Genomic DNA, 14,962 nt, shown 5'->3' on the forward strand with positions numbered 1-14,962 from the left:
ATCCCATTAAGTTATTTTCGACGTGTACCAACCATTTTTGGCAATTATATATATATATATATATATATATATATATATATATATATATATATATATATATATAACATTGGTCAAAAAGATTGTCCCACACCCATGTGCATTTATTTATAAATGACCACATCACAGGTGAAAATTGTTATAAATAGTGATTTTCATTCCGGATACCACAACTGACATGGTACAGAAAATACAAACTAGCGGTTAAGATATCCATATTTAATACCTTTTATGCATATTTATCACATGTACCCCCTCAAATGGGACGTGGCACGAATTGTTGCAGAAACCCAAGGTTGTGAGGCTGCAGAGACCATCTTTGAGTCCTGCTAATAAAGCTACTGAGCACCCGTGGCACGAATTGTTGTGTGCAATCTACAGGAAAACCAAACTCCAAATAGTCCGGACCAATTCCTTCAAGCTCTTTAGGAAACATGGTACAATATCCCACAAAACAGAATTGGTACCCTTGTTGAAGGCAGCGGCGCCGTCTACAGGAGATAATTACTGTATGCGGTAAACCCACACGCTAATACACAAATGATCTCTAACAAGCACACCCTAATGCTAGATGTGCGTAAATTTTGTGACATTTGGTGGTTTTTATTTTTAATTCAATGAACATTTCTTTACATCTGTGGAAATGACAGTGGAACATCGGATGCGAGGGGGTACATGTGATAAATGTGAATAAATGGTATGAAATATGGATATCTTCACCGCTAGTCTGTATTTTCTGTATCACTAATCATGTAAGTTACAGTGTCTGGAATGAAAATCACCATTCATAACAACTTACCCCTGAGATGTGATCATTTATAAATAATAGCACATGAAACTGGGGGTGGGACTTTTTGACCAATGTTGCATATCTACAGTGTATCTCTCTATATATAAGACGTGTAATAGTAATTACAACCGCCAAACCTCGATTTAACTCCTATTTCAAAATTGATATATCCACATATAAGGCCTTCACCACATCATATAAATAAAAACCCCTGAAGACGCAATGAAACCGGTCGGGGCAAAATAACTGCTGTTCTTTATTTCTTTTATCATATATAATAATAATAATAAAAAAATTATTTTAAGTCAACATCCATTTAAAATGTTCAGTAGACTTTACATAAAATATCATAAATAATAATACATAAAATATCATAAATAAAATCTAGGTAAAACAGCCATTATTCCATACAATTAAATGCAATTAATACAAGATTTATAAAACCAATTAAGAGTTAATCAAAATATTTCCTAAAAAGGTATGTTTTGATTTCTTTTTTTAAATGTTTGGTAGACTGAATTGCTCGGATTTCCAGCGGTAATAGATTCCATTCCTTTGGACCTGCAGCTTTAAAAGATATATCACCGTAGGTTTTTAATCGCATTTTTACTGGGTTGAGTAGCAATTGGTCTACAGACCGCAGATTTCGCATTGGAACATAGTGACTGACTAATTCATTGATGTAGATTGGTGCCAATCCATAAAAAGCATCGTGAGTAAAAACTAAAAATTTGAATAAAATTCTGCCTTGTATAGAGGTAGCCAGTGTAAACTTTTTAAACTGGGGAGATGTGTATGCTTGTGGATGTCCGAGTTAATAATCTGGCCGAAATATTTTGAATGCGCTGCAGTCTGGCAATTTGTTTCTTTGGACAACCGTATAAAATGAAGTTGCAGTAATCTAATCGAGATGTAACTAAACAATTTATGACTGTGGCTGCAGCAGAGTCGGACAACTGATTGCGAATTGCACTTATGTTCCTAATGTTAAAAACCGCTGACCTGCATACACTGGCAATATGTTTGTTCATACAAAGCGATCCATCTAAAAATACACCAAGATTTTTTGCATAGGTTGTTGGCTTAATAATGCTTGATCCAATTTTGAGCTGAATTTGTTGTGCTATCATACGATTATGTGGCTGACTTATTACCAAAAGTTCAGACTTTCCATCGTTAATTTTCAACTTATTACTAATCAGCCACCTGCGAAGATCGTCAATACATTTAGACAATATATCAATAGATATATAAATATATTACCCAGCAAAACAGTCACCACATATTGTGTCTCTGGTTAAATTACAAGGCTCTTTGGTTTCTCTGTACAAGTCAAGACAGTCGGTGCAATTTCGCCATGACATTTCGTCGAAACTGAAGTATCGTTGGAACTCGCACACCTGTGTATCAAACAAAAGACCGTTTTAAATTTGATAATTTGGCATCAATACCCCAAAAACAAACTATCAGCTTAAAAAGATGAATAATGTGCACTGATATCTTAATTAATATGATCCGCTAGCCTAACTAGAAAACTGCCTTATATGGTACGTTCTAGTTAAGTATAACCATACAAGTTATGAAAAAGCATTACAAACTTAACAAACCGTGCAATGACCTCGTCATCTAAGAACAGAAATTGAAACCCAACAAACAGTGCTTTTAACTGTGCATGTGAATTGATTTCAGACAAATCACTGTGTGTTGGAATATTCGATTTGTTTTTTTTTTTATCCAATTCATTTTTTACAAAGATGTGTCTGTACATATAGCCGTCAACTGCGTCTGTCGTCGCCGTCGCCGCTGTCGTCGCCGTCGCCGCTGTCGTCGCCTTGCACTTTCACCGATAAGTGGAAAACCTGTTTACCTTTTGGCTTGAAACATACAGCGCTGTTGAATATTCATAATACGCAGGTCAAGTTAAAAAAAATCAGCATGACCGGGGCATTTTCATAAAAGTTATGCTGTTTTTTTTTCACTTTTTTCAGTATAAATGCAAAACCGATAACACGATAAGTAGAAAACCATTTGAACTTTTGGCTTGAAACTGCAGGTCAAGCGCGAAAATCAGCATGATCAGGTGATTTTTTTAATTTATGCTTTTTTTTCAGGATAGTTACAGGTACTTACATAATTAGTAGATAAATAATTCCAATACGAATCTTACCGTTTGATTTAGCAGCGTGACGAGACATATCATTATTATCCGACCAGTCTTCACCATTGCGAGCCTAACATAAAAAAGAACACTATCAGAAGCATTTCGCTATAGCTAGATGATAAAACAGTTTGCAAAATTGCATAATAGCACAATTTACCTTAAGGCGTATAAATGCATTCTCTTCTAACATACGACTTCTTTTGACATGGTAGTTAAAATTGCAGTCTCTTGTAGGTGCCAATACCTCGGCGATTTGGTGGCAGTCAGCCAAAGTTTCTTGCTTTTGTCACGTCAATAATATGCTAATTGGTAAGTGAATGATGTAAAAGTTAAATGTAAGTATTAATACAAGATAATTAATGTTTATATATTGACGCTGTTTGATAAAATCTTAAAGGAACGTACATTGGAGACTTTTAAGTATTTTAAAATATGCATTAGACCTTTTTATATGCAGCAAATTAAAAAGCTATCCTTATTATTTCAACGAAAAATGCCCTTTCCAAAACTTCTCTTTAAAATTAAACGTTAAAAATTTATGCGTAATAGGTGGATGGAGGCGACTATTTTAGGATTGTAAACATGAATCCTGTAATAAAGCCTGAAATACTACGTTTTATAATTCATATATATTGAACGGAAAAAAGTGGTGATCATTTGCCTATATGCCAATCGACTCAAACGTTTCACTGGCGAAAAACAACATTAAAAAATAAATACACCTAATTTATATCATAACAAAAGTAACCTTATCAGAACTAATTTACTTACACTCTATTCCAGTGCCTCCAGTTTCTTCGTGAAACAGACAAAGCAACTAACTCCGTTATATTTTCAAAGGTCTCAATGTTTCATGGGCTTGGGTGGGCAATATGCCACGATAAAATCAATCACATTTGTTATATTTGTGTTAAGGTAAATTGTAACAAGTGACACGAAAGTAATCAATGAGCAAATCAGTCATTTATTGATGATTTTTTGAGCAGTTTTTCTATAATGATTTGTCCATACATTTTCTCTTAGTGGAGTAGTCACTCCTATGCCCCAATAAACCAAGAGATTTTTGTTATCATGAAGGTTTTTTAATTGGGGCTCTCAACTGAGGTTTAACTTTATTCATCGGGATTAAAACCGAATATAGTGCCTGTCATATGACCTGAGTTCACAGCTGAATAAAGGTTAATTTAGTATTTAAGAAAATTAATAATAATAATAACGACATATTGTATAAATTGATATGTTGTTATGGCTTTGGCAGCCATCTTGCATAACTGTCAATAGTCTCAACTGTTTCATATAACTTCATTGTTGGGATCTACATTGTAAATCAGCAAAACATTTTAAATTTGTAGTTAACCCTAAAATTATGTCTGAAGAGTGAAACTATTCAATGTATTCAGCAAATTTCTAGTAAATGGTTGGGCTGAAATAATGGTCTTATAGCCATGATTAAAGGCTTTTCATATGCAAGGATGTATATTTTGATTGGAATGGAGGCAATATGGAATATTAATATTGCCAAGGTTGCACAAGTGGCAACCAAACTAAATATGCTTTAGGACACCATGGAAACCAGAATCAAGAAAAAACAACATCATATAAAAAATGTCCAGATTCCGAAAATATTCCGCCTGTACTGAGAAACAAAGCGCAAGGTTCTCGAAACTACAATTTGATTATATCGTAACAATTTCTTTTCGCAGTCTAGACCTTTTCCAGATGTCAAATTCGTAGTCCTTATCAAAGTGCGAAGTGTATTGAAACCTGTCACGGAGTTACAATGAAACTGGCGAGAGGCCCGTTTATTATTGCTCTTATAAGGTCTTGACGCAGAATGTGCATAGTTAAGAAAGCCAATATTGTATCCAAGGATATTCGTACACATGAAACATGATCAATAAATAATGAAAATAAAATTCCAAATAAAGGAAACGATTAATCAACATGGGTGACGCACACGTTTCTTTTTTTTCAATATCTATGTTGTAAGCATGCTTAGGAAGTGCTTATTGAGTGAGTGACCAATATACGAGTTCCTCGTCTAGCATGTTCTATATACATGTAACAAAGCGTTATTTCACCAAGTGTGTGTGTGTGTGTGTGTGTGTGTGTGTACTAGTAGAAGGTTCCATAGTTTGTGGCGCATTAAAAACAAAATCAACTATTATTCAATTTTTCCTATTTTTGCGACATTTATTCAATTTATTAGAAGCAAACACACATACGCAGTAATAACTTTGATTAAGGAGGTAATAAACGTGCAATTATTTTGCGACAAAATAGCTCAAACTGTCCAGTGTCGTAATAGAAACTTCATGTAATAATTCAGATAAACTAATGGTATTATTCAATACTAAATGAAAATAAATTATATTTGTTAAGCCAAGCACATAACTAATGATTACTAAATTTCCATCACCCACATGAACACCCAGTTCAAGTTTAACTAAAGCTGAATGTAGCGCAACTCAAGGAAGTAGAGATACCCTAAGCATCAGGCACGATGTATAGCAGCTTCTTAATTATCAAACCTGTATCTGTGCACGCTTATCGCACTCTGACATTCAGTGGCAACCTTGATTGAAGTTCACCATTATCAAACGCCCATTGGGTATCTGAATTCCGTTGTCCTGTTGAAGGGCTGGTGACTTACATTCAATTAGCGCATTCAGAACAGCGCACTAACAGATCCGCGGATCAAATATGGCCGACCCCAGGCCCGTAGCCAGCAATTTCAAAAGGGGGGTTCTTTTTCTGAAAAAGTGGACCTTTTACTATAAAGACTCCATGTACCTAGATCAAATTTTACCCACTCCGAACCCCCCCCTGGCTACGGGCTTGGACCCACTTGAATACTAGTTGCGTATTCCCCGCTGGGAATCTATTCAGTGTCTAATCGGGAATTAAGCAAAAAAGGGTTTAGTGAATCGCAATATTTAATCCGCAGATTCGTTAGTCCGCTGTTCTGAATGCGCTTATTAGTAAATATTCAAGTCTTGCATTTCTGATTGGTGAATTCAATAAAACACCACAGAAGTTCCTAGGAATTTGAAAATGAAGAAGCTGGAATACATCACCCTCTATCAGGGTCACAAATCGATATTTTCGCTAGATATTCACAGATATGTGTCTGGTTAAATGATGGCTAGATTCTCTGTCGTGATGAAGAAAAATAGCCGTGAAAATCCGTGGCCCTGGTAGAGGGTAGAAACCTAATTCTCAGGCTAGGAAGTGAGGTTGGTTCCGAGCAACAATCCGCCTTTCACTTATGTTATTCCCGAGAATGGTGGCCAGCATAGTGAACAAAAGACAGGGTACATGACCTTGACCTAGATAATGATGATGAACCATATCCATATCATCTACTTCCTGGAGTTTGCTTTGTAGGTTTTGGTTAAACCTGTACTGGGTGCATATTATATCATAATTTATACCACTTAAAATTTGAAGTCAATTCTCAAGGGAGCTCTAGTATTCTATCACACGACAGATACAGTCTGTCCCTGCTAGGCCTGCATTTTGTTTTTAATGAAAATTGTACAACTGCGAACTCTTTATGATTAACTCAGTTTATGATTAAAAGTTGAAATTAACTTATTTTAATGAAAGATCACCTTATTCAAGGCGCAGAGCTTGTTTTACAATACATAAGAAAGCAAGAAAAAGTCCTGTCGTCAAATTAAAATGCTAGAGCTCCTTTAAAAATAAAACAGATGCCCCTTGGGGGCTTTATACTATCTACAGTAGGGTCTTTGTACAGTGCATCTACCGAAACGTTTGTAAAGTCTCCTCATTCGATAATATTATGATAATTTTAAAAGATATGTTGAGAATATTTAGATATACATGTATATATATTGGGATAGCCAATGATATGCATCTTTGATTTCGTAACTGCTTGGATACACGGTCCTTAAGTAGGCCAAGTTAAACACAGATGCAAACACACATACACGCACACACACTTGAAGGTGGTCACACATGCACGCACATAATGTATACAAGCACACACTTTTAAACAAACACAAAAGCAAGCTAGCAATTACATACATACAAACCAATGAACATTTAATTGTATTGTATGACTTAGTCATACCATCCACTCGTGGAACCAGGGTTATGCTTAACGGGGAGGGGGGGGGGGTAACAAAATGGACGAGGAAAATACACGTATAAAAAGATACAAATGGATGCTTTACATGTGATATGCTAGACTTGATTGAGTAGGGTATTAAACGATATTTCTGATCACTTACCCGTTAGCAATGTGTTGTCTTGGGAATTATTCCGTTGGCTGTAATTTCTGTCGTTATACTTATTATACGTATTATACTTTTTTGGGACCTGGGTCAGTCATTCCTAAAAATTGATAGGTGTTCGATACAAAACATAATAAGCTAAAGACAGATATGGCATCGTGAGCCCGTTACAACAAAATCTGATGTTTCTTCTTAAACCATGTAGTCTATGGTACAGCCTCATATCTGTTACGATTAGGGTCACTACTCAACTTCAAACTATCGATACCGAGACTTGCTTCCGCACAAATTGGTGGCAGAGCTGGCGGCGGCGGCGCAGGTGGCGACGGCGGTGGCGGCGGCGGTGGATGTCCATAATTGCCCACTTCCCCAGTGTTGCCCGTGGTGTTATTAAGTCTTTTGACAAAGGTACGGGAGTCTCGTCCCGACTCGTTCTCTGCAGAAAAATTACCTTTCGCAGTGGAATGGTTAGACGCCGTGCCTGCCACGGAATTGGGAGCTTGTGATGTCTTCTTGTCAGCTTCTCGATCCTCAGTACATTCAGTCGGCTTTTTGTAGCTACCCGATGGGGTGTCCGTGGAATTTCCCGGTTGGAAGGTCGTGGAAGGTCCCGGTTGGGCGGTCGTGGGATGTAAAGATTGGGTGGTCGTGGGATGTCCCGGTTGAGCAGCCGTGGAATGTCCCGGTTGAGCGGCCGTCGGATGTCCCGGTTGGGGGGGCGTGGAATGTCCCGAGTGGGCGGCCGTGGGAAGTACAGATTGGGCGGCCGTGGGATGTCCCGGTAGGGTGCCCGTGGGATGTCCCGGTTGGGTTTCCGTGGGAGCTCCTTGTAGAATTTCTGTAGTCTGTTCTGGTGGCGTGCCTAAAATGAAAGCACTACTTGTAGTTTCATATATGAACACAAAACGTCACTCAGTACAAATAGCCTACGCTCATTTAATCTGATAATTAACCAAGTCTGTGGTTTTGTTAATAAATGTAGTACTTATTTCAAAATATAAATGTGCATGTAAAGTTCTCATATTATAATTTACAAAAATACAGCATCTCTTAAGAAACCAGATTGTTACGAATTTTACTTTTCACAGTGAACATTAAATATACAGGCACGAAAACAGACAGCTTAACTTACATGTAAGATATTTTTTTACCTGTGTCAGCCACAATAACGACAGCTAATGCAGGATGTTTCTCTCTCTTACACCTCCTCTCAATATTTCGCTTCTTAAGACAATACACAATGACTCCTGCCGCAGTTATGGCCACCAAAATAGGTAATACTATAGGTACAATGTACCAGTCATACCAAGACTGATCGCTAGTAGTGTCATTGGCAGCGTTCTTACAGAAAGATACGTCTGAAACAAACAAACAAAAAAAAAGACATTTGAAAACAAAGTTGTCTCGTTGGAAATTACATGATTGAGACAAAACTAAGGCTTATTTGACGGGGTTTATTATTTATACAATGTATAACACACTTTGAAAATAAAGTGATATATGACACACGACAACAAACCGAAGATGGTCGTTAAGAAAACATTTTAATGTTTTAAAAGACATCACGTACATATACAGGGCTATACAATAAATTTAAACTGTATATCTAAGAAATATCTTAAAGGGGAAAAACTCCTCCGTTTGGCGGGAAAATAAAACGGATTTTCCAGGGTAAACGACGATTTTCCAATACTTTCAATGATAATGAATCCGTTCTTTCTACGTCCTTTGTGCAACCATGAAACTGGCATCAGTGTTGTCGTAGAAAGGAAACACAAGCATAGCTTTGGTTGCAAAATGAATGCTCAATAATCGTTCAGTTGTCGGCTAGTAAGGTATTATCTCTTCTTTTAACTCTCAAAGGACGCCGTGCAGTGTAAAGGGGGGTTAAAAGATGACTGACAAACGAAAAAGGCAAGCCCCTACCTGTGCTGCACTCATTGTCGTGGGTTATGTTTCCCTCCCTTTTTGTACATTTGCCTTCTGCGCTGCAACTGTAACACATCAACGGACAATTTGCAAATAATAATAATAATAATAATAATAATAATAACAATATGTAACTGTTTCAAATGCGAAATTATTTCAATAAGAGATACGCAAAGCGTTCGATAAAATATAGTCGGAACTGCTCGTAGGTTATCAAGAAAAGGAAAGGGACAAACATTTTTGATAACAGAAAAAAGTAATAAAAAATAGGACCTAGTAGTCTTAAAGTGTGGTATTAAACGAAGTCTCCCCCACAAAATAATACTCATGAATGCATTGTTATAATAGGACTATGTGTATCTCCGCATGTAGGCCTACCAGTCATTAATGAAGATAAAAAAATTGAAATATTTTTGGAAAATTTGAAATAAAGTATGGTCCAAGTATATAATAATAATAATAATTATTATTAGTAGTAGTAGTAGTAGTAGTAGTAGTAGTAGTAGTAGTAGTAGTACGAAGCAAATGATTGAAGTTAATCTGTAAAAGAAGAGCTTACTTCGTTCTTTTCTTACACGGCAGATTATCCAATGTGGCAGAAAAATGCTTTGAACTACAGTTCTGACAGCCTAAAATAAACAAGAACATTTAAATAAGCTTAAAAATCACATGCCGCAGGCGAAACTTTTAACTTTTAAAGTTTAAATCTTTCATAAATCATAAAACAAATATAGTAAAAGACTAACTGCATGCTTGTGACAACAATGCGTGAAAAGGGTTAACTTGCTAATAAAACTGTTAAGTGATATTCATTACAAAAAAGTGATTTTGTTGGTTATATCCAACAGACTACATAGCGGAAATTTTAGCACTCTTACTGAAATATTCATTCATTTTTCTTTGTTATATGTAAAGTATCATGTAAACAATTTGTATGCGTTTCTGCATAAAAATAAATGTTAAAATCTCTAGGAAGTTAATTTACAGATCAAAATTTTTAATTATCCGTTCATTAATTGTGCCCGGTAGATATATTACCAAATATTTTACATTTACTTTTTATGTCTCTCTTTAATTAATAAGACGTTATACATGAAATATATGTCAGCCAATCAAATCTGAAATACTCGGACATTTTCGCGAGATCTAGACACGGAAACGACCGAAAAGCTCCGACTCACTTACCATCTCGTTTCGGTTCCTGTCCTGGCGGACAGTTATTTACCAAACACTCCTTTGTTATCAGCTGGTTGTTGGCATTTTTATAGCCGGGAAAGCAGTCGCCACACTCAGAGTTTGAAGTCGAGTTTCCTGCGAATTTGGTGACTCTGAAGAGCTTGTTGCAGTCAACGCTGTAAATTATACATTATAATAAAAAATTATTCACATCATTATTATAATTACTCACTTAATTTAGTTTCTAATCGCATGAGATCAAACTTCACTTGATCTGCTAGTATAAATAGTTAGAATATAAACATAAGGCCTGCTAGTAAATCAATTTAAAAAACCATACAAATCGAACAAGGCAATAAACTTGTTTTACCAACTGCGTAGTGTTTATAGATTAAACACAGGTGCATAGCAGGGCAACATATAAATAATTCAAACCCAAAACATACTGTAAATGATCGACTTTCGTATTAAAATGGATTTTTTTTATGTAAAAAGTAAGACTTAGTAAAAAAAATATACAAATTTTATGAAAAAAAAAATACTTCAGTATGCAGCTCCCACCGCCCATTGCCAGTGAAGTCCATGCCTCCTGCCTTGTGCCCTTCTCACATGGGTCACATGCTGAGGAATACGGGTCGCCCTCCTCACAGGCCACTGCCTTCTCTCCTGAAAACAAAAAAAAAAAAAAAAAAAAAAAATCCACAAGCTTAAAGTCGTGGAGGGACAATTTTTCTTAAATTGAACTTGTAACTTGAACATGTAATTTTATTGGTAATTATTTAAATATCGTCACAGGCATCTGCCTTCTGTCCTGAAAACAAAAATATCCACAAGCTTAAAGTCATCGGCACCCATTTGTCTTTAATTAAACTTCATGTAACTTTGTTGGTAAATATCGTCAAAGGCAGCTGCCTTCTGTCCTGAAAACAAAAATATTCACAAGATTTAAGACGTGGACAGAGCATTTTTCTTAAATTGAACTTCATGTAACTTTATTGGTAATTATCTAAATATCGTCACAGGCATCTGCCTTCTGCCCCGAAAACAAAAATATTCACAACCTTGAAGCCGTGGGGCGACCATTTTTTCTTAAATTGAACTTCATGTAGCTTTATCGGAAATAATCAGCCCATTACATCGAATATCAATGGCGAGCCTTTTATGCAGCAGGTGGGGCCGAGTTTTATTGATGACACACGGAATTCAATAAATGAGTAAGCTAAAGCTTAGGCTGACGTACGGAGAAAAACAAAAAGAAAAAAGAGAACGCAATCAAATTAACGTCATGAAAATGTTCATGTTAATAATTTACCTGTGGAGTCTTGAGAGGGATCAATTTGGAAAAAAAGAGGAGGGGTATTCGTGTTAAAGTATGATGATTTTATGGCTGTTGGCTAATATATGACTTAATTACAAAATGTTTTAATTATAGAAAATAACCAAATTCATTAATAAACTGTTTTACCAGGGAAAAGGAAAAAAGTAAACTGAGAAAAAAAATTAATATTCCCTTTGCTCTACCTGAGGCCCGTCTAGCTGTTTAAATCGGTTAACTGAGTAATAATGTGCAAAGCTTCTCAATGTAAAGTGCTCTGAATAAGCCAGGAAAATATCTGTGAATCTGGGGTGCAAAATCGAAAAAAAAAAATTGATGTCTAAAATAATATTAAGGTGTCATTTTGGTATTGGGTGACACCGCTGAATATCTAGTTAAAAATGAAACTGTGCCTTGATCAGAGGCAGATCCAGGATTTTTTTTAAAGGAATGGGGTCCGCGGATGCGAAGCCGACCCTCCCCCTCTAAATCCGCCCCTGTTGGTAAAGGGTTACAAAATTGGTTTTAAAAAATGACTCTGGTAGAGAGCAGATTTTGGCGTGCAGAGGGTATGAGACTCAGGTTGCCCTACCTGGACCACAAGTTACATCTTGACAGCAAATTTGTATCATGGTTATTTCATCTCCGACCCGTCTCTCCCTGGTCACCACCACGAAGCCATTCTCACACTGTAGGCCGCCTACCCCAAGAACGGTCACAGAGAACACCGTGATAGCCAAAATAAAATCCTAAAATAAACAAACAAATTAATTTATTACATTGTCCAATATGTACATGTATGCACAAACAAATTAAGAAATAAATAAATTTAAAATGTGGATGTCTGAGTGAATAATTATATAAGATGATTAATGCCGAAGTGATTGAAAGATACTTATAAAGTTATAATTATTATGAACATCTGCCTTTGCTCAGGAATTTAAATATTTCTGTTACAAAAAAGTTTGGGGCGAGATATATTTAACTCATCCGATAAAGATCAAAAATCGAAACATTAAATAAATTGAAAGAAGAGAATAAAACACGTTTATTTAACCAGGTTATACTATTTTACCACTCGGATATACCATAGCATAGTGGAATTCTCGATAAACATGGGTTTTCAATAGTCCAAATGTCCATAAATTATTCCTTAGAGATTCAAATCTCTGTTCAAGCAAGACTTGCCTTGAAGGAAATTTTTTCATTGTTGTTTGAAGCCATGAAAGGGTGGCCGTTTCGATCTATCTCCAACTATATAGTCTTAAGCGGAGTGTTCGATGCACTGGAGGGCCGCACGGGCCGCGAATCTCTGCACGCCCCTGAAACTTAAATAATTCACACTCATGTTCTTTATGTTTTATTATGTACAGAATATGCAGCGACTCGAAGAAGTTGCTTTAACCCTGGCTCTTTCTATATTCTGCGTACTTATCACTTTAACTATGTTGCCATGGAGAAAATATGGTCACATGGCTAGTGATAATCTATATCTTCCTAAATTTATTAGATAAATGAAGTAAAAAAGATAAAACAAACAAACATAAATTCTCTATACCTGTGTAACGGTTACTACACTAAGTACAGCTTTATTTACCTCGGGATTATGATTTTTAAGTTTTACTTTGCAACTTGCTTTTATGCGTAAAAAAAAAAATTAATAATAATAATAAAAGACTGATCATGTGCACAGTCTGGACACGTGCTACCGCTGTCTCTAACACATTGTGGGTACACTAAGGCCTATATTACATATTTTACATTTGTTCAAACAGTCATACTCTAGCACTCCCGTTATCTAATTAATATTATATTCATTCATGAGTAAGCCTGGAAATTTGGTGACAAACACTGGTGTGACTGTTGTGACTGAATACGCCTACTCGTCTCTGCTGCAATGTACCTGTACATATACTCAGTGTTGTCACCAGTGTCCAAATAACCCACCAAACACATATCGCCATTTACATAACGTTACCATAACGTTTTTTTTATATATAATAATGTAACAATGTGGTAACGTAATCAAAACGCTATGTGTTTGTTGCTGGGAACAGTAACACTAGTGTCATCATGCACCATGTCATCAACTCTCCAGGGTATAGGCTTACTGAATAACCCGGAAGTGTTTCGTATCGATAAATGTAAACCCTTTCTCCATGGATAGGACGTAATATATAAGTCTCCGCATGAATATGTTTCTCCCGGTATTGTGTAGTATGCTTTAAGAGATATTTGGCAAATCCTACAAGAAAGATATTAGAGGTGATTCTGCTAAAACCGAGCGACGAGTCATTAAATCTCAGAGATCATACCATGCTGTCGTGTTTTATTAACACCCTAGTTGGTTACGTTGAATACCCCCCCCCCCCTTTCCCGGTTGACTCCTCTCAATATAGATAAATAAATGAAAGTAAATAAATAATTATCTCTGGTGAACACAGACAAACACACAGTACTAAGATATGACCATTTGAACTTATTTAACTTTATCACCAGCAAGGAAATGAAATGACACACATGACATTGATCAAATACGCGCCGAGGTGTTTCGTACATGTTTCGGATTACACTTTCTTGTACTTACTTTTCTCAATCTTTATCTCATGAACGGCCTTATGTAAGCATAACAGATAAAACACTTTCAGAAATCACCGAATTGGATGTCCTATGCTGCTTCAGCAAATAAACCTTTGGCTAAGATGGCGGATACATGTAGGCCTTTATTGGAGGGGATTTTTTTAATCATTCTATTTTTATAATGGCAGGTGGAAATATATGAAGCCCATCGATACAGATGACGTTAATCTAATGTGCATGACCCCAGATAGAACAAATCAGATTTGTGTATTAACTTGTTGAGTGACTGTTTAATCTGATTTGTCAGTGTAGATGTTTAGGGGAGGGGCTAGGGGGAGTTTTTGGAAGTCAATAATATAGATTGTCCTAGAAAATTGACCCGAGACTCCAGATCGTTATCTTTGTTTTTTTACTTGCGTACATGTCGACAAGGGCTTAGCGCGTAGATATAAAACCTATTGCTGATATGCCACAGATGAACATTTTGATAATGCTGAAAAGATGAAAAGCCCGGGGGGGGTGGGGGGTGGGGGGGGGGGGGGCATGTACGTATCTCCGAAAATGTGCCATTTCCAATGCAAGCGTTTGGTTAGTTAGTTAGCTTTAAAAGAAAAATATCAAGTGAATACATCAAAACTTGAAGAATTAATTTTTTTAGGCAAAAAGTGTCTACGTAGACTTAGAATTTGCGCGTGGGGCTATTTGACTGATTATCC

The 14,962-nt window shown here is 36.3% G+C and overlaps 1 protein-coding gene and 1 long non-coding RNA gene across 3 annotated transcripts; both read right to left on the reverse strand.

Annotated features, from left to right (window-relative positions):
* Positions 1–1,219: 1,219 nt before the first annotated feature.
* LOC147759886 (uncharacterized) lies at positions 1,220–3,982 on the reverse strand. 2 transcript variants are annotated; one of them, XR_015331262.1, is made up of 5 exons: positions 3,759–3,982; positions 3,145–3,289; positions 2,994–3,057; positions 2,090–2,226; positions 1,220–1,393 (listed from the first exon to the last, which is right to left on the reverse strand). It is a non-coding gene; the product is annotated as an uncharacterized LOC147759886 (long non-coding RNA). The 2 variants fall into 2 exon arrangements; XR_015331261.1 differs by having other exon boundaries at positions 1,220–2,226; positions 3,759–3,980.
* A 1,178-nt stretch (positions 3,983–5,160) lies between these two features.
* Positions 5,161–14,404, reverse strand: LOC106169421 (uncharacterized). The gene is made up of 9 exons (XM_086995999.1): positions 14,254–14,404; positions 12,855–12,994; positions 12,259–12,415; positions 10,894–11,017; positions 10,361–10,527; positions 9,735–9,804; positions 9,173–9,240; positions 8,398–8,604; positions 5,161–8,108 (listed from the first exon to the last, which is right to left on the reverse strand). Exons 2-9 carry the CDS (start codon positions 12,888–12,890, stop codon positions 7,453–7,455), a joined length of 1,485 nt encoding a protein of 494 aa, XP_086852125.1. The 5' UTR covers positions 12,891–12,994; positions 14,254–14,404; the 3' UTR covers positions 5,161–7,452.
* Positions 14,405–14,962: the final 558 nt, after the last annotated feature.

The sequence above is a fragment of the Lingula anatina genome, chromosome 9, assembly GCF_051362555.1.
Source record: "Lingula anatina isolate TDL-2025a chromosome 9, LinAna3.0, whole genome shotgun sequence".
NCBI lineage: Eukaryota > Metazoa > Brachiopoda > Lingulata > Lingulida > Lingulidae > Lingula > Lingula anatina.